This window comes from Mustela nivalis, assembly GCF_964662115.1.
Source record: "Mustela nivalis genome assembly, chromosome: 1".
Classification (NCBI taxonomy): Eukaryota; Metazoa; Chordata; class Mammalia; order Carnivora; family Mustelidae; genus Mustela; species Mustela nivalis.
Window position 1 is genome coordinate 67,719,226 of NC_139020.1, and position 20,316 is coordinate 67,739,541.

At 39.3% G+C, this 20,316-nt stretch overlaps 2 protein-coding genes and 1 long non-coding RNA gene across 20 annotated transcripts in view; 1 reads left to right on the forward strand and 2 right to left on the reverse strand.

Moving 5' to 3' along the window:
- Window positions 1–6,515, reverse strand: part of TFDP2 (transcription factor Dp-2) — a 178,476-nt gene extending 171,961 nt beyond the window's left edge. For 9 of the 17 annotated variants that reach the window (XM_082712442.1, XM_082712436.1, XM_082712435.1 and 6 more), the window contains exon 1: window positions 6,173–6,514. The gene's annotated coding sequence lies outside the window, so the exon portion shown is untranslated. Of the gene's footprint in view, window positions 1–6,172 lie in introns of all 17 variants that reach the window. The other 8 variants (XM_082712462.1, XM_082712457.1, XM_082712445.1 and 5 more) reach the window with 2 other exon arrangements.
- Window positions 6,516–7,679: 1,164 nt separating this feature from the next.
- On the forward strand, window positions 7,680–9,960 carry LOC309854133. The gene is made up of 2 exons (XR_014306100.1): window positions 7,680–7,831; window positions 9,731–9,960. It is a non-coding gene; the product is annotated as an uncharacterized lncRNA (long non-coding RNA).
- Window positions 9,961–14,448: 4,488 nt separating this feature from the next.
- GK5 (glycerol kinase 5) overlaps window positions 14,449–20,316 on the reverse strand; it is an 88,708-nt gene continuing 82,840 nt past the window's right edge. Inside the window, exon 16 of one of the 2 annotated variants that reach the window (XM_082712897.1) lies at window positions 14,449–20,283. In XM_082712897.1, the coding sequence (XP_082569023.1) occupies window positions 20,135–20,283 (149 nt within the window). In that variant the 3' untranslated portion in view covers window positions 14,449–20,134. The remainder of the gene's footprint in view (window positions 20,284–20,316) is intronic. The other variant, XM_082712898.1, reaches the window with a different exon arrangement.

Genomic DNA, 20,316 nt, shown 5'->3' on the forward strand with positions numbered 1-20,316 from the left:
TGCTGTGAAGAAAAACTTAACAAATTGATTTTTAAGTGTCCACTCTCGTGTGAACTGTAAAAGAGAAGTTAGTGCCTCTGGTATTTTGGTTTTTTGGTTTTTCTGAAGGCAGCACCTCATTGTATGCTTCAAACGATGGAGCCTTTGAGAAAGTGGGAATAGGTTTACATAACTACTTTTATGTTTTTATTTATTGTTAATTTTCACTTTTATTTACCTTTTTATTGAAGTATAGTTGACACAATGCTAGATAAGTTTCAGGTATATAACATCGTGACTCAACATCTCTATACGTTATGCTATGCTCACCACAAGTGCAGCTACCATCTGTCACCATACGACACTATTACACTTCCACTGACCATAATGTCTCTGCTGTACCTTCATCCCCATGATTTAACTCATTCCTTAACTAGAGGCCTGTATCTCCTACTCCCAGTTTCACAGCTTTCTGCCCAGGCTCCCAGCCCCCTTCGGCAACTAGTTTCGATTAAACATTTTATGTTGGCAGTTTTGAAATATGTACTATTTCCCACATTTATAGGTTTGCTATTTTACAATTTGATTTAACTTAACTAGGACTGAAGTGGTCCCCTTAACAAACTCATTCTTCAGTAATAACATACTTAGCTCTTTTTTTAAGTAACACAAAATCTGTTAAAAATCATTGTGTTTTTGAGTGTTTAAAAAAAAAAAAAGATTTTTCATTCTCCAAATCGTTTCCTCTATTCTATCTTTCCCTGAACTAGCTTCCCCCCCCACCCCCAGAGCAAAAGAAAGCTTAAGCAGGGTTGGGGTGGGGGAGGGGCCGAGGGAGAGAGAAAATCTTAAACAGGCTCCATGCCCAGCAGAGAGAGAGAGAGAGAGTGGAGCACAGACTGAACTCGGCAGGGGTTGGATATTACAACCCTGAGATCACGACCTGAGTCAAAATCAAGAATGGGATGCTTAACTGACTGAGCCACCCAGGCACCCGTCCCTGCACTTAGAATTTTTGAAGGGCTAAAGTTATGTAATGTTCCTTTGTCAACTCTGTGCCTCACAGAGTGCCTATAACATAGTAAGCACTCCAGTATCCATCTACAGAGTGACTCACTGGAAGACCAGCTGGTGGGAGGCACTTTCTCTCCATGCTTATCTGACTGATGGTTCCTATTATCCCTAAGAATGAGGAAGGTTAAAGGGGTGAGGTGGTAAGGGGTTTGAATTTAAAAGGACAGTAAACAGAAAAACTAAGGGAGATGGAAAGTACTGAAAATTAAAAATCTAATTAAATCATTAGAGATTATTCCAATGGGGAAGAAAAAATTTTAAAGAAATCCATAGATTTTAAAAGCAAAGATGACTCTGGCTGTAATGCTTAAGCATTAAAAACAGAAAAAGATTAGAGGGTAGGTCAACGGGAAGCCATTACTGCAGGGGAGAGAAGAATGGAGGCAGGCCCAGACTATGTTAACAGTAGGAACAGAGAGACACAGATGAGGATAACCTTTTTGCTTTAGGCATCTCTATTAAGAAAATTCTCTCAGATCACATGGGGTGAAACAAACACTGGTATTCTGTGTAAAAGGGCATTTAATAAATTTAATCAATGAATTAATGAAAACCAAAGCTCAACATAAATGAAAAGATTAGAGAGAATTCCTAACTGTTCCAAGCAAACCTTCAACAAGGTATGCAGCTCCAGATGGAATTTCCACATAGCTGCTGGCAACTGTTCAGAAACTATGGCAGGCAGGAGAGGTTGCCATAAGGCTAAAGACAGGATATATGTAAGAAAAAAAAAAAGAGACAGAAGATTCTGTCAACCTTTTTTCTTTAGATTTTATTTATTTATTTGACAGAGAGAGAGGGATCACAAGTAGGCAGGGGCGGGGGGGGGGGCGGGGGGGAAGCAGGCTCCTGCTGAACACAGAGCCCTATCCCAGGATCCTGAGATCATGACCTGAGCCCAAGACAGAGGCTTAACCCCCTGAGCCACCCAGGCGCCCCTTCTGTCAACCTTCTTGAAGTTTAATGTAACTCTAGCCAGGATTCTAGAATCATTACTGAGTTTTAAGTCTGTGAACATAGAAAAGGTAGTAACCAACACACATTACTGTATATTTATACTGTCCAATGTAGTGTTAATTTGGGACATATAATGATAGAGAACTGGCTCTTTTCCTGACAGTTACTGAACTGATAGGATTTTTTAGTAGTATATAAAATCATCTGGTAGGATTTTTTTTTTTAAATGAAGTACATAAAGTTACCCAACTTTTAGGAAGGCAATTGTTAAAATTTCTTGTATATTTCTTGTGAAAAATTGGAAATATTTGAGGTGAATAATGCTAACTTAGCGGGATTTCTAACTGTCTGAACAATATGAGCCAAAGAATTGAGTTTTTCTAATCAACCTTAAAAGAGGTCTCTAGCAGAGCCAACCTCTGTTCTTAGCCCTGCCTAGTCAACATTTTAGTAAGATATGCATGAAGGCAATGTCAGCATTATCAAACGTATAGTTTATCAAATCTATGGTTAAAAAAATAATCCCATATTTATCATATGACCAAATCAGTTTTTTTTTTTTTAAACTCAACAGAATGGAACCAATCTGATAAGATAAAATTTAACATGGATAAATATAAAGTTCTACCCCCCAAAAAAATCCTATTAAAGAACTGGGAGAACACAGACAAACAACTCAAGAATTTTAGTTGACTACAAAATCAGTAATAATGGGTAATGTATGCAGCACTTAAAGGCCAGGGGCCATTCTAAATGCTTTACATAATATGTTCAATTACAATCCTATGAGACAGATACTACTATAAACCCCGTTTTAGGAGGGGCCCCGGGTGGCTCAGTTGTTAAGTGTCTGCCTTCAGCTCAAGTCATGATCTTGGGATCCTGGGATTGAGTGGCACCCTGGGCTCCCTGCTCTGTGAGCCTGCTTCTCCCTCTCCCTGCAACTCCCCCTGCTATGCTCTCTCTCTGCCAAATAAATAAATAAAACCTTTTTTTTAAATGCAGTAAATTTAAAAAAAAATTTACAGATGAGAAAACTGCAGCCAAAAAAATGTTTACATAATTTACCCAAGGTCACCCAGCTGATAAGCTATAGAGCTAGGATTTAAACCCAGGCAGGCTAGCTCCAGAGTCTGTCTTCTTAGCCAGGACATTATTATGAATTAACAGGGCAATATGGTTGCCAAAGAAGCAAATCTTTTCTTAAAGTACATGTTTTAAAATCAGAGAGGTTACTTATGGTCTTCTCTACTGGTTAATATCTGTGGGTACCACATTTTAAGAAAAGTATGGATGAACTGAAAAAAATGCACATATAAGCCATCAGTAATGGAAAGACCCTCAAAGCAAAACAATAAAATCATCAGAAGAGGTTAAAGATGGAGAATATTTTGTCTAGAGAAGAATTAATGGAATACAATAAGTATCTTAAAAAATCTGAAAACCTGCTTATGGAAAAGACAGAACAAGAACTAGTGATGATGGAATTTCTGGTTCAGCAAAGGAAATCACATACCCAAACACCGTATGTCCAAATACCTATGCCTCAGAAACTAGATAACTCCAAATCTTCTCTCCAGAAAAAAATACACAAATGCATATAATTTTGCATCCTGTTCCAAGAATTCAGAAATCTACTTTTAAATCCATTCATGCCCCACCCCTACAGTAAGATGTCTCAGATCAAAATGGAAAGGATTCAAATATGAAAAGGCAAGTATATATAATAATCTTTTAAATTTATTACAACTTATAATTCTATGACTTAAAAAACTCAACTCTATGCTTTCTAGTTTCTCCTGAGATCCATTATGATACATTTTGCAGTAAGTCTAAAATATGATGATAAAGAAAAAAAAGTGAAGTAAAATTTGCCAATTGACGTATACTGTGAGTAAATTCCTAGATAGTATGGCTTATTATTTAACCTTCAAAAGAAACATACTCAAGTTTAAAAATGAGATGCTGATGTACTGTACTACTCAACATCTAGTATAATACCCATATTAAGAATTTACCTGCTCTGCTTTTAAAACTTCATTTTAAACTCTCCCTTCTTATCCATTGTTCTGGGTTAACTGTTAAGATTGACAGACAAACAATAGACTAGAAGTCAGAATACTTAGGTTCTCATTTACTACCTTTAGTATGAATTTAATTTTTGCTTAGTCTGTCTCCTCACCGTGTTCTAAACCTCTCAAATATCTAAAAGGGCTTTAAAATGCTGTGGTGCAATGTGAAGATCATGCATTTTTTATAAAACATAAATTATCAACAGCAAGAAAACAAACCCAGTCTTTCTATCATTAAGGAAAAAAATTTTAAAAAAGCAAAAGTACTTTCACATTTCAATACCTAATTCTAAAAAACAATATTTGAATCCTTTAGGGTATCTTTTAGTGTATAATTCTCATCCACAAATGCTTCTCCCATTAAGCATAAACATCTGTACATCCAATTTTAAGTTGTATTGAGAGCAACTCAGCTCAGACAGATAAGATTTTTGGCCGCAAGGGGAAAACCTGAAAGTGCCAGTCGGACTACACACTTAACAAGAGTTGGGGAAAAAGTTATGTGACTGCAGAATATGAAGTATTACACACTTGAAAATTCTGCTTTCCCTCTTAAACAACTAGAAATAAAGAGAACTCAAAGTTTGGTAAGTGTTGGGCCTTTATTAAATATAGGTGCCACACTGCTGAAACTGCAACTGTACAGCCAGAACAGAGCTAGAGACATCATGTCTGCCAGTAGACTAGACTCCAGTTCCAGGCACAAGATGTTCTAATAAATAACAAAAGCATTCAGAGCCAGTACACAAGGGTGATAGAATCCCAGGTCTACACATTTGATTTTTCTCCTGGTGTTATGTGAGAATAGGCACTACTATTAAAGACTGATTATAGTAACAGGATAGAGATAAAGCTTTAGCTAAATTATATGCTAACCAAGGAAATGAGAAAGCAACATGCAATGTCAGATCAACTAAATTATTTTATATTTCATTTTGAACACAGATTGGGTCAGGACTACAGTGTAAAGAGAACAGATGAATAACTTTATATTTACTAGGTGAAGATAATTTCAAACCATTACGAGAAAAGAAGAGTGGCCCAGAAAAAAATTAGGCTATAGAAGTCAAATGAAAATATATAAAACTAAGATTTAGGGGAAAAGGGGAAGGAAGAGAATGAGCTACTGACTTACTAAAAAGAGAGCACATAAGTGGGACAGGGAGTCTGAGCCCTCTGAGATAGAATGAGGAAGAGAAACGTATCAAAGGCTCAAAGGGAGCATCGGGAGTAAATATGAAAAAGGATGAGCCTGTTAACTGTTTCAGAAAAAGAGAAACAACAATGCAGGGCACTTTTCTGAACCGGCGTTCACGGCAGACTAGAATAAAAATGCCTAACTCATGCAGAGCACTTAATATGCGGTGAGCGAGGTTCCAAATGCGTTCCACAGACTGGTCCATTTGCTCCTCGAAATACCTGGAACAGGCAGTTACTATTTTACAGATTAAGACCCGAGACCACACAATCCAAGGTAACACAAGCTGGTACTAGAGGCTGAGCGCTCATCCACTTAGCTGAAGTGTGTTTCGGAAAGAGCCTACAAAACCTTTACACTTCTCTGTGGAGAGGCATCTTAGCTCTGGAATCTCTCAAGGGAGTGTGGGCCCCAAAAGCGATCCTCTACTTTAGGGAAAAGTTCCCTTCTGCGGGATGTAAGATTCTCGGAAGCGCAGAACGCCCTGTTAACTCTGAAGTACACCTGGTAAAGACAGATGGAGGCGTGTGAGTCATGAACGGCGGAAAAGTCAGAAAACCAGCCTCAGAAGCCATCGCTGTGCCCTGAAGACCTGAACAGACCGAGAAAGTAGAGAGCAGCACTCCCTCTCTCCCACGAGGCGTGACACGGGGACCGAGCCTCCTTCCAATGTGCTGGGGGGGGGGGGCTCTCGGGTTTCCGACTCCCCCCCGCTCCCCCGACACTCAGGGGTTACTCGGCCAGGCCTGCGCGAACGCGTGGGAACAAACAGATGGGACCAGCGGTATCGAGGGGGCCCCAACGCGCAGGGAGGGAAACCTGCCCGGGAACACGAGGGGCCGGGTCCAGAGGCCCTCGACCAGCGGCCCCGCGCCCTCGCCCCGGACCTTACCGCCGCTCGGCTGCAGAGGACGAGGCTGCCACTCAGGGCGGTTCTTCCGAGCCTGGGGCGCGGCTTTGGCGCCGCCGCTCCTGTGGCGCCCGCGCTTGGCGGCGGCCGGGTCCCAGCGGATTCACACTAGGGGAAGGGGTGGGCGATCCGCGGCCTGCCCGGCAAGGCCCTGGAGTTCGAGGCCCGGGGACGCCGACCGTGCATGCGCCGGCGAGGCAGCCCAAAAAGGAAGGGTCAGAGCGCGCCCGCGTGCCGAGAAGCAGCGGCGGCTGCAGGCCGTCTCACAGACTGCCTCGTCCGCCCTCACCCAACCCAGCCGCGGCCCCGCTTCCCCCGCGCAAGCTTTGGCGGCGGAGCAGCACGGTGAGCTCCGATTGGCTCTCGGTATGCGTGACGTAAGGCGCCACACCCCACGGATTGGCCAGGTCGGCGGTGCGTGCAAGGAGTAAACAAACCCCGCCCCCAGGCCTCCCAAAGAGAGGAGGGGGCGGCGAGGTGAAGGGGCGGGACCTGAAGCGCTCAGCCCGGGTCTCCAGTGGCTTGCGGGAGCTTCTCAGTGGGTACCTCGCGGTGACCGGAACCGTCCGCTTTCCAGCTGCCTGCGGTGTGGGCCGCAGGCCTGAGGCCTAAAATTTATAGACACGCCCATTCCCCATCCCTTACCCCGGGCTCGGGTCCGAATCTTCACTTTTCCATCCAACCCCATCCCCCAGAACCGAAGTAGAAAGACCCCATCTCTCTTGGGAGAAAAGGAACTAAGGCGGTTGTATCTGGGTCCCCAGGCCTTTGATGGGTCGCCCCCGGGGAGCAGCGGGGAGGAACGTGGGGACAAGTGACTCTGAGGCCACGTGTGGGCCACCCCGTAGTTAACTATCCGGAAAATGGGTTAGAGACCACTGGAGATGTGGTTCTTCAATACTCAGGCAAATAAGATCCAAACCAGGCCAGGTCACCGTGTCATTTAGAACTGAAGAGAAAATTGCGGCCCACGCCCCCAAATACCTATCCATTTTGTTCAAAATTAAAACATTTTGTCTCTTCAGTGCCTATGTGAAAAATCACGTATGAGCTTACATTCTAGGTAGTGGAAAAGAAAATGTGCAAAAGAAGTAAGCAAAATGCAAACTATCACATGACAGGTGCTATGGGGGGAGGGGGATGAGCAGAAAAGATCTTTGAGGGATGGCTTGTATTAAATAGGGTGCTCAGGGAAGGCGACAGAAAAGATGCCATTTAAGGAAATATCAAAAGGAAGTGAAGGAGGTGAGAGAGCACCTTTGGACTTTTCTCCGGGGTGGGGTGGAGAGACAATTTCTGCATAATTGTACATAGATAAACTCCTAGGAGTTCAAGAACGCCAAATGCAGTATTCTTTGGACTGATTCTAAAATGCAAAAGCCCCAGTGGAGTGATTACCATGCTTTTCCAGTAACAAATCAATGGTATTTATTAAGTTTCCACAGAAATTTTGTTAAGGTTTCAAGTTAACGAATTCTTTTCATTCTAGGCACAATGAAACAAAAATGAGCAAGACAGAAAAAAAAAAAAGACAAAAAACACCTCCACTCTCAAGTCTAGCAGGAGAAATGGATTGTAAACCACTTCAGTACAATGTGTAAACAACCATGACAGACACACAGAGCACTTGCACTAATCTGGGTAAGACGGATAGTTGTTATTAAGTAGCTGTAACTCTCTCAGGATCTCCTTATCTATAAAAAAAACTCCATGCTTAATTTTGGAGGAGGGCTATGGCTGTCAGTGATTCTCTAACCTCTTTACCAAGTTTCAAAGATGGGAGTCTGAAGACAAAATTAAGTTGAACCATATAAATTGCTAATATTTGGCAATATTCATATGGCTCAACTTACTCTCTTGCAGAGTTAATATGAGGATTTTGCTCTGTAATATACATATAGTAAGTGTTCAATGAATGATCACAATTATGATTAGATAATACTGCTTTTGAAAAAATGGATTTAAAAGTCAATGTTTCATAACACCTTCCAACACCGTGAAGTAAAATGGGCAGTGAAAGTTTCAAATTTTCCATATACTGGTTTGATCTAGCTGTGAATTTCCATGACCTAATCAGGGTATGCTGTAAAAGACACTAAATGCTAGTTTCACAGCAGGCCAAGAAATTCAGAATAAGGAACAGCTTGGTTTTAAAGCCAAAAACTGAAAATTCTCCAGAACAGAATAAATTGTCAAGTTGCTTCAGGGAGGAAAATTCATGTAAATCAATTTTTCGTTCCCACTCACAGTTCCAATTTAGCAATTTGCACAACACTCAGCTCTCTTCCTTCTCATTTCCCCATTAAGGGATCTTATTTCCTTTGGAAAGGAAAGGAAAGCTTCCAGTATCTCCCATGCCAGAGAGTATTTGTCTGAGATATGACAGAACACACACTGATTCTGCAAACACTTATTAAGTACTTATTGTATGCCAAGAACAGTGCAAGTCATGGGATATACACATATAAATGTCCAAAGAACTCCATTCATGGGTATTCCTTGTGCTTGGAATAATCCCCCAGTGCACCCACATCTCACCTACATGTGCCTTCTGAGATTACTTTCTTCTCTAAGCTTCCTCTGCCTCCCCATCTCCAGCTCTTTTCCCATTAAACTGTGTCTTTTTTTTTTAAAGATTTTATTTATTTATTTGACAAAGAGAGATCACAAGTAGGTAGAGAGAGAGGGAAGCAGGCTCCCCGCTGAGCAGAGAGCCCGATGTTGGGCTCGATCCCAGGACCCTGAGATCATGACCTGAGCCGAAGGCAGCGGCTTAACCCACTGAGCCACCCAGGTGCTCCTAAACTGTGTCTTTTAAACAGATTCTAATTACTCATTTAGTATCTGTATCTTGTAAACTTCTTGATATTCTGAGCCATGCCATCCTATTCACTTACCGTATCCTCAGAGCTAAAGAGAAGCTCAGTAAGTTTTTATTGAATGGATGAGCCACAGCCCTGCACAGTTGGAAAGAGGAGAGAAGCATAAATAAATAAAGTCTCTACTTATAAATATATGGGCCAAAAAAGAGAGGGCCATGGAAGACTCAGATCTGCTACAGTTAAACCGGAGGAACTTGCATGTGCTTCCTCCTCTCCTGCTTTCTGCAGGCCCAGCCAAAGGACTTCTGGACTAGTGCCTCTCAAGCTTTCATGTGCACAGGAACCACTCTGAGATCTTATTAAAATTCTGACTCTGAATCAGTAGGTCTGAGGTGGGGTGTAGAGGCTGCATTTATAATCAGCTCCCACCTGGTGCTGGTGCTTCCACACCAAACATCACACTTTTGAGTAACAGGTTCTTTTTTGTTTTGTTTATCTATCTATCTATCTATCTATCTATCTATCTATTTATTTATTTGACAGAGAGAGCACAAGCATGGGGAGCAGCAGGTAGAGGGAGAAGCAGACTCCCTGCCGAGGAGGGAGCCTGATGTGGGGCTCAATTCCAGGACTCTGGAATCATGACCTGAGCTAAAGGCAGTTAGTTGCTCAACCAAAGGAGAGCCACTCAGGCGACCCTCAACTTTTTTTTTTTAAGCATCCTGTTGTCACACCTAATCATCCAGTGACTGACAGAAGAAAATCCACTTAAAAGGAAAATGTGTTAAATCAAGGCCTTGTCTTCCAGAGACTGTCCTCTAAGCTTTGAAATTTCCTCACGCCAGGGCCACAGCCTTCTCCTAAGCTCATTCTGGAATGACTTACTTGGTTTGGCCAGTGAAAGGATTTCATAGTCACCCTTAATAAAACTAATTTCTTAATATCAAACCTAAAATCTTCTTATGATATTTTATTCATTCTAAAAACATAAGTGTGAAGTATAAGGAATAATGATAACTCCTTAAGTACCAGCATGAGAAAAAGACGATTAACATCAATGGAGCTCTGTGTGAGCCTCTCCAGTGCGACCCTCAGCCTTTCCCTGACCCTCCCTATAATAACCCTATTCTGAATTACAATCTTCTTGGTTTTCTTGACAATTTTTTTTTCAAAGATTTCATCTATTTATTTGACAGAGAGAGATCACAAGTAGGCAGAGAGGCAGGCAGAGAGAGAGGAGGAAGCAGGCACCCTGCTGAGCAGAGAGCCCAACCGGGACTCCATCCCAGGACTCTGAGACCATGTCCTGAGCCGAAGGCAGCGGCCTAACCCACTAGGCCACCCAGGCGCCCCTTTTCTTGACAATTTTAACACATATGTATTTAACTTCAAGCAATATATCGCTTAGTTTTGCATGTTTTTGAACTACATATATCTGGTCAAACTTTATTACTCATCTGAAAATTACTATTATTGGCTCATTTAGTTTGAGTCATCTGTCTTGATGTAATTCATTTATTTTCACTGAATGCAAAATGTAACAAAGTTTATATAATCCATTCTCTGATAGACATACGGAGTTTTTTTTTTCTATTCTGCCGTAATGAATATTCTTGTACACCTCTCCTTTTTAGACGTGAAACTTTCCATAGGGTTTTAGTTACGTACTGCGGTGAGAGTCAAAATACTTAATGACTGGTGATAACACAACCCTTTGCTTTTGTCCTTCCCCACTCCCCCCCCCCCCGAGACAAATTCTGCACAAAATCATTGGGAAATGATTCCAAGGAACAGGAATATGCGCTGGGAGGCTTGAAACATGAAGGAGGAAAAGCCAGTCCAAGTTATGTTTCTGAGACATCACCTGCTTGAGGCCACTGAGGCTTGATGGAGCAGGAGACTGCAAGGAGCTGTGAGGACACACTTAAACTGTTCACTTAAGGAACTAAAGCAGGCATTTAAAAAAAAATTTTTTTTAATTTATTTGACAGAGAGCAATCGATAGAGCACAAGCAGGGGGAACAGCAGAGGGAGTGGGAGAACCAGGCTTCCCACTGAGCCGGGGAACCTGATGCAATGCGATGCAGGGCTGGATCCCAGGACCCTGGGGTCATGGCCTGAGTGAAGGCAGTCACTTAACAGAATGAGCCACCCAGGTGCCCCAGAGGAGCATGTTTATACACTGGCTCTTATCCCCATTGTTTAAAAGTTGCACCATAGGTTGTCTGGTCTCTAGCATCTCCTGGTTTGACCATGGGTGACAATGACAGAGTAGATTTGAATCAGTTCCAAGTTGGGAGGCAGAGAAATCCCAGCTCAGAAAACAGGAGCTGGGTGATACAAGGTGATGTCAGGTTATACCTGGGCAGGTGACTGCTGTAACAACTGGAATAAAAAGGTGGGCCAAGAGGATGTGAAGTGGACCAAAACATGACCAATATGGATATAAATAACAAACACATAAATAATAAATGGAAGAGAAGAGACACCTCTCCCTTATGATAGAATTTCAATTAATAAATGTAAAGAAATAATGTAAATAGAAAATCACCATTATTAGGCAAATAGTACAGGAATGATGGTTGCCAGCAAGAACTAACCATGGATGCTCAAACTAGTGAGTGAAAGTGCAATGGGAAACAGGGTATTTACGTTGGTCTGAAACTATCTCCTCACGAGATGCTTATTAATTATAAAGGGGCAAACAGTAACCTTATGATGGAAAACCTTGGCAGATACCACATATATCAACCTGATCAAGGTTAACATCATCAATAAGAAGACATATAGATATGTCTTCATGATAGAATGCACGGAGAAGGCCACATCACTTCTGCAGCACTATAACAAAAATTCAGATCCTTAACCTAATCACAAGAAAATATCAGACCATCCCAAATTGAGGGACATTCTATAAAGTAACGGCCAGTACACTCTGAAAATGTCAAGGAAAAAAAGACTGAGGAACTGCCAGATTGGAGGAGACTAAGGGGACATGAAAATAAATGCAATGTGGGGTCCTTGATTAAATCCTGAGCCAGAAAAAGAACAGTAGTTGGAAAATTGACAAGATCCAACTAAGGTCTGTAGATTAATCCTCTTCTATCAATGTGAATTCCCTGGTTTGGGTGATTATATTATGGTTATGTAAGATGTTAATTAGGGGAAGCTGAGTGATGAGGGGAACTCTGTGACATTTCCACAACTTTTTTGTTAAGTCTAAAAATTATTTCAAAATAAAAAGCTAAAAAACTAAATACTGGGGGATCTTATTAAAATACAGAATCTGATTTAGAAGATCTGGAATGACGTTTTAAATTCTGCTTTTCTGAAAAGCACTTTGGTGGCACTGAGGCTACTGGTCCCAACAATATATTTGAGACTTTTCTTCCTCCCATTGTGTTGAGGTGAAACTGACATGCAATAAACTGGGCAAACAGTAAATTTTGTGAGTTTGGGCATATGTATACATCCATGAAACCACTGCCATAATCAAGATAATGAATTTATTGTTGAGAGTCCGTTTTACATGGCTCTCTCATTTCTGCTTATCTTGCAAACAGAGACAGAGGACTTTGTTGCAAAATTGTGTCTCCCTCCAGAGCAGAGGGCAGTTTTGTTTACTGTCCAATATAATAAAATAACTTCCTCTGGAGCAAGCATCGGACACGTATACTTGCACCTGATTACAAAAGCCCATTACAAAAGACTCAAGTTTCCTAAGCTTGCGATTCCTCAGCTGTATTGCAGACTCACTGTGTGCCCAGCATCAACCTGGACTGCTCCCTGTAAGAGTTGAGAAGCAAAGGAAACCAATGCAAATATGAAGGTTGTGATGTTTGCTATGCCTTAAGGACAGAGATTAAGTTCTTAATCTCTTACTCAGGAGTCTCCTATCTTCTGCCAATATCCATGGAACTGTGGGAGGTTAATTTACTAGTTTCCAAGTAAAGTAAAATTTCAAACTCTTCTCAGTTCTTGACAGTGTTTGCTGAGGCAGAAATGCTGACAGAGACTGGAATTTCTAGGAGAGACAGGACCGGAGCCTCATGGACTGGATTAAAGGATATGAGAATTCCCTGGGACCCAAGAGTTAATGTTCTTGCCCAAGTGGTGGGTGAGGGTGAAGGGAAATTAGCAAATCTAATGTTTCCGCCCTACGATCTCCACCTCTTCATGGGTTGTTTCTTTTTCTAAATAGCAAAAAAAAAAAAAAAAAAAAAATCCATTATTACTCCTTACCATCCCCATGTTTTCCTACAATTGCAAGATTCTTTTAAAAATATTCCTATAAATTTTAGAAAAGCCAGCTCCACATTTCTCCATAATGCCCTGCCCTTATCCTCCCTAAACTCATACTACTTTGACCTAAAATAAAATTAAAAGAAAACCCCTCTCTTCCTTCTAATAAGTGAATGTTTATCATTCTTCAAATTTCCTTCTTTGGAATGATACCATGGGCCTCACTACAGTCAGAGTCAGGGAATGGAATCCAGACTTACTGAATCCTTCACCATCCAGATGTTGCTGTGCATGTGTGCAAACCCAAAGCAATGAACAGAGAAACACCAAATAAAAATGGCCTTAAAACATAATATTTACAGAAAAAATCATTTACTGTTTCATTGTAGTTTCCCAAATAACTTTAATTTTCAGAAGGGATTTCTAACAACTGTTAATTCTATCATGTTAGTATTTAAAATTATTTACCTTCATTATTTAAAATCTTTCTAGGTATTTAAAAATACAGTACACCTTCACAACAAATTATATCACTTTTCCCACCACAAAGAATTAACCCTCTTCTCTAGTAATTTCCCTTGTACAAGAATGTACAATATGAATGATAACCCTAACAGGATCTAAAGAGGCAGGGTTACATGAAACTTTTCTTCTCTAACCATATTAAGCTCAAATTTATCTTGTAGTGAACTTGTGTTTATTTCTGTGTCCTTCTCCTTTTTTTTTTTTTTTGTTTAAGATTTTATTTTTTTTTTATTTTTATTTTTTTTAAGATTTTATTTATTTATTTGACAGAGAGAGATCACAAGTAGGCAGAGATTTAGGCAGAGAGAGAAGGGGAAGCAGGCTCCCCACTGAGCAGAGAGCCCGATATAGGGCTCGATCCCAGGACACTGGGATCATGACCTGAGCCGAAGGCAGCGGCTTAATCCACTGAGCCACCCAGGTACCCCAAGATTTTATTTTATTTTTTATTTTATTTTTTTTTTTTTTTAAAGATTTTATTTATTTATTTGTCAGAGAGAGAGTGAATGAGAGCGAGCACAGGCAGACAGAGTGGAAGGAAGAGTCAGAGGGAGAAGCAGGCTCCCTGCGGAGCAAGGAGCCCGATGTGGGACTCGATCCCAGGACGCTGGGATCATGACCTGAGCCGAAGGCAGCTGCTCAACCAACTGAGCCACCCAGGCGTCCCCCAAGATTTTATTTTTAAGTAATCTCTATACCCAGTGTAGGACTCAAACTCACAACTCTGAGATCAAGAGTTGCATGCTCTACCAACTAGGCCAGGCAGGTGCCCCAATTTCTCTGTAACCTTCAAATGTGCAGAAACCAAAACAGGAAATTGTATTAATAAGAATTTCCAGGTAAAATTCAAAAACAAATCCAAAAGTAAAGTAGAAAAAAGATAAGGGAAAAATTCACATATACATTTCTATTGCTATGCATCCCAGATTGTATTTGCAGATCTCAACATTGGTTTATGAGGTTCTAAATGATGATTTAATAAAACTATGAAATTTGTAAAGAACATCAGAGAAATAAGATTATGAAATTTGATACATACTAACTAGAAAATATATTGTCTTGCACAAATAGGAAAATTTCAAATTAATTCTCTACAAAATCATTCTGAAACACAAGTCAGCTTATTTTAAATTAAAGAGATTACAAATATTATGACAGCTATGGACAAAATATGTATTTGTACACCCTAATTAACATTCTAGGTAAAAGTATCTTTGAAACTTTTTGCTGTTATACATTATTAGTACTATACTACATAATGAGTCAGAAGGAATGTGAGAACTCTTCTGCTCAGTACATTATAAAATCACATTCAAGTGCTGTATACACTCTGCCTAGAAGGATTTAGAAATGCTATTTGATGATTTCTTAAGTCACCGTACTGATTTAAAAAATTTTTTTTAAAGATATTTATGTAAAGATATGGCTCATTTAGCAAAGACCCCAGTTATTAAATGGACAAAAGACATGAATAGACATTTCACTGAAGAGGACAAACAGATGGCAAAAAAAAGCACCTGGAAAGATGTTAAACATCATTATTAATTAGAGAAATGCAAATTAAAACCACAAGGAGAAAACCTCACACCTATCACAGTAGCTAAATAAAAAATTGTGACATCAAATGCTGGTGAGGATATGGAGAAACTGGATCACTCACACATTGCTGGTTGGAATGTAAAATGGTACAGCTCCTCTGGAACAGTTTGAAAGTTTCTTGTAAAGATATGGCTCATTTAAATGGAAACCTCAAATTATTTATTTCCTAAATAGCATAGATATTTATACAGACATATCCATTTTAATAAACCAAATTTATAATAAAGGGGGGAAAGGCAGTAGAAATAGCATACAAAGAATTTCAGGAATATCTGATTCTTCAGGTTCCTGTCTCTAATATTCCCACTCCCAAGATCATTGCTGCATTACTCTAAGGGCAAGAGTCCCATGAGAATATGGTGACAATATAGCCAATAACTTAGAACCAGTGCTGGTCCCAAAATATTTATGACTATGAGGCTCCAAAACTTAAAAACAAATAAGGAGCACCTACTTGACTTCCTTGGGGTTACCATTTTGACTGGTTTGAACCAGATGACCCAGTAGTGGGGAGGCAAGAAGATGATTCTGGGACCACATAGGTCCAAAGTATATTTTAATTTTAACCGAGAAACATGATCTAGGTTTCCCAAAAGGATTCAGAGTACTTTGGAGTAGATTCAAGCCTTGTAGGCTATATCTGGATGACTCTAGAATCACTTCAAGTTGAAGAACTCCAGGGTCTTCTCTTCAGAGAATAATAAAATTCTTGCCAAATTCCTGAGTTAAATTATTTTTCATTAAAGACTGGTCCTCAGTATAAGACCTCTGAAGAAGGGAATGTTTCTGAAGTTATTTCCCTCTAACATCAGAGGGTTTGGTGTTCTTAAGATGCAATCTCTGAGCTGTCTGTACTCAAATGCAAAACCTGTGAATGCAGAGGCTTCAACTGTACCTTAGAAAGTTGATGTAACTATGTATATTTATAGATGTGTATCTCTACATAAATACATATGCAAATATATAACCATATGAAGAATTTTAAAATAAACAATAGGAGGATTCTAGCTCTCACAGGCTGACACTTGAAGAACATGGGGGTTAGGAGTGCCGACCCCCTGTGCAGTCCAAGATCTATATGTAATTTTTTACTCCCCCAAATTTTAACTACTGATAGCCTATAGTTGACCAGAATCCTTACTGATAATATAAAGTCAATTAACACACAGTTTTGTAAGTTATATGCATTATTCACTGTATTCTTACAGTAAACTAAGCTAGAAAAAAGGAAATATTATTAAGAAGATCATAAGGAAAATATATTTACAATACAGTACATGTATTTACGGAAGAAATCTGCATATAAGTGGACCTGCACAGTTCATACCCATGTTGTTCAAGGGTCGGCTGTTGTCCTTCTTAATCCAACAAAACATATTTTACTTGCAACAAATATAAGCTGCTCCCTATCAACAAATGTATTTGAACCAAGGATAAAATATATATGCAAAAAAAAGTTGCACTTAAAAAATAAAAATTCAACCCATCAATAGGAAGGAACAGAGTTAGATTCTGTGGAAGTAGACATGGTTTCTGCTTTTTTTTTTTTTTTTTTTTTTTTTTCAGATTTTATTTATTTGAGAGAGAATGAGAGAGAGCAGGAGATGGGGGAGGGTCAGAGGGAGAAGCTGACCCCATGCTGAGCTGGGAGCCCCATGTGGAACTCAATTCTGGGACTCCAGGATCATGACCTGAGCTGAAGGCAGTCACTTAACTGACTGAGCCACCCAGGTGACGGACATGGTTTCTGCTTTTGAGGAACTTCCAGTTTGATAGGAAGCTTGCACAGATGCAAATAAGAACTGAGTGATCATCTCTTTTGTTCAGAGGTGAAAAGGAAGCAAAAAGGCAGATCAAATTAAGATGCTCTGCAGAATGTATTAATCCTATACTTAAGTCATAAGCCCAATTATTAAACCACAGAGGATGCAGGCATGGGGATGGGGGCGAGTGGGTAAAAATAGCAGAAGAAAATTACAACATAAAATTTTTCTTTTCTTTTTTCTTTTTTTTTTTTTGCCTCACTAACCGGTAATGTAGAAACCCTATTTAAGATAACAACAAGCTCTTTTTGCTAACAACCATTTCCTAAAGTAAAATGAGGCAGAGAGAAAAGCAGCATCAGAGACACACTCCATTTGCTGAGTCTTCAATTTTCTTCTAATAGTCTATATTAGTGGTTCTCCATCGGGGGTGATACTGCCTCCTGGGGGTCATTCGGCAGTGCTAGGAGACATTTTTGACCACAGCAACTGGGGGATGCTACTCCTTAGCAGGCAGAGCTGCCAAATACCTTATAATGCACAATACAACATCCCAAGATGAAGAATTACCTGCCCAAAAGTCAATAATGCTAACACTGCGAAACCCTATTATGGTGGGATATAAAAAAAATTAAAAATCATTAAGTCTAGGTACGAAAGCAATTAATAAGCATTTTCCTCCTTGATAAGATAGCCACAAACCTCCTAAAAATATCTAATAGATCCATAATGGGAAAATAAAACATGCCGAGAAATCTTAGCACAAATTTTTTCAAACAGCAAATATTAGCATATAAATGAAAATTAACTTGGGAGATGGAAATGATAAATCTTTTTGCTCAACTGATTTTGAATATCAACTGTTTCTATAACCACAAAAGCTAATGTGGGCAGTTTCTGATTTAGGTCAAATCTGGCAAAAGATTTACTAAACTGTGTCACTAAAAACAGCCAGAAGTAGTAAAAAAAGAAAAAAAAATTAATTCTAGACTAACAAAAGAAAAAATTAGCCACTAATTTTTGAGGAGATGCTCGATTCTGATAAGACATGTTCACAGTTACTTTTTCACATTATCTAAAAGGTATTAATCCTTTATTTTGTGGTTGATAAGAAAGAAGAATGTGAAAAAGAAATGAGCTACCAAATTTTAAGTATTATTAATATTACAATTCAGTATATCCTAATACAAAGAGATCTTTCCTATGAAATCATGCCCACTGAGAAGCAGAATCTGTAAGAAGTAGTCAAACAACGGAACAGCTTGTATGTGATCTGATTTTGATAAAAGGGCCTATAATTGGTCATTAAGCTCTGTAAAAGGGACATAAGAAAAATGAAAAGAATAAAAAGAAGAATATTATCTAATTAATGGAATCTGGCTTGTTACAGTAAACAAAATACCTCCACTTCAAAAAATATTTCCATATCTTAATGGAGTTAATCATACTATGTATTGGCTATTATGATTCCATCAAAAATGTTAACACAAGAAGACAAAGTTCACTGAAATGGAATTTGCAGGAATGCAGTGTGACCTCTAGTTCTATTCTATCTGTCACTGAAATGGACCTATATGATGGCAACAGCAAAATTCCCTATAATAGACACTTTTAAAATTACATTAGTATTTAACAACCAGCTCTATAACAGTAGATCTTTATGTGATAAAGCCTGTCCAAGAGGGAAATATATTCATTATTGCTACAAATCAAAATGGAACCTAGCCCCAGTGGAGGGAGGGCCAAATAACCTGAGACAAGTTGGACAGTAGTCAACTGCCACAGGACAATTTTACACCGGCCCGAAACTACTCACTAACTCTTGGTTCTTTTACATTTGTTTCTATCAAGGAAGCTTGAGAATGTGGAACTATCCTCTCTATGGAGCTCTGGCCCAGGAACTGTCGGGCAAACATTTGCAGGAATACACCTCCATTAACTCTGTCAGCTAACCACTGCTCCTGTCTCACAGAGATGAGCAGATTGAACAAAAATAAAAGATACCTGGATAAGTAAAATACCCCAGTGGAGGCAATTCTTATATCACCAATGAGTTAGGGCACTTTCTTCAAATTAAGCTCTGTCATTTAGGCACTTAATAAAAGCAAAAGACATTTATGCAAGCATCTCAACGACAAAGATAAAGAATAGAAAGAGAAAAGCAAGATTTATATACAGTATCTGCATTTTGTAAAAAAAAAAAAAAAAAAAAAAGAGTTACACTTTAGCCAGAAGTTTCTGAATATAAATCCTATTTGAGGAAGAAAATATTTTCTTGTCCCTTATGAATCATTACCCTTTGTAGTATAATTCACTAAAGTTATTTTTTCAATACAAAAAGAATGCTTAGATTTTGGTTAAACAAGGAAAAATTAAGGCAGTGTCTTTAAGCCCAATAAAGGAAAAAGCTGATTAACAAATAAGCCTATCTGAGAGGGGCATTTTGAGCTCATTATCTGGATACAGTATTGAACAATTTTTACTTTAAATATAAAATATTAATGTTTCAAAACTCCCATTTCCTCAGTTATTCTTTCTTCCTAGCTATGGGAACTTCATATAGCCCATTTAATTTTAAAGAATTAAAGGAACATTTGTCACTTAATTTTGGAACAAAATACGAATGGTGCTTGACCCAGAACTATCAACTCAGATAGTAAACAATTATGTTCATATGTATTCTTGACCCAGTATAAAAAGGAGAAGGATCTGCAGCTGTCAAAATATGGTTGGAAATGGCTAACGGCATTTGAAATCTGCTACAAAACAGAAGATAGAAAGTTTTGAGGTACTGTTGCCTTACAGTCTTATCAAGGTTTAGATTTAAAAATCTAAATGAGGGATTTTTTTGTTTTGTTTTGTATTCAAAAAAGCAGGTTACAAAGCTCATCTGAAATCTCAGTCATTGTTGTATTGGTTATCATCCCTGAGCTGTGTCTCATCTGCGTGTCGTATCAACCAGCTGTATATGGTTTCAGTCATTCCACTTAGTGCTACATCTTGTTATACCAATTCATGGAACGCTTCACTGCTTTGACCCAGTTTTCCATGCTCATTTCATATTCTTGCCATTTCTTCTGCGGCTTGAAAACAACTTCACTTTGCCTCAGTTTCTTCAGTTCCTCCTTGTCAGCCCAAAACCCTATGAATAGAAAAAATCACTCTCAAATTTTAA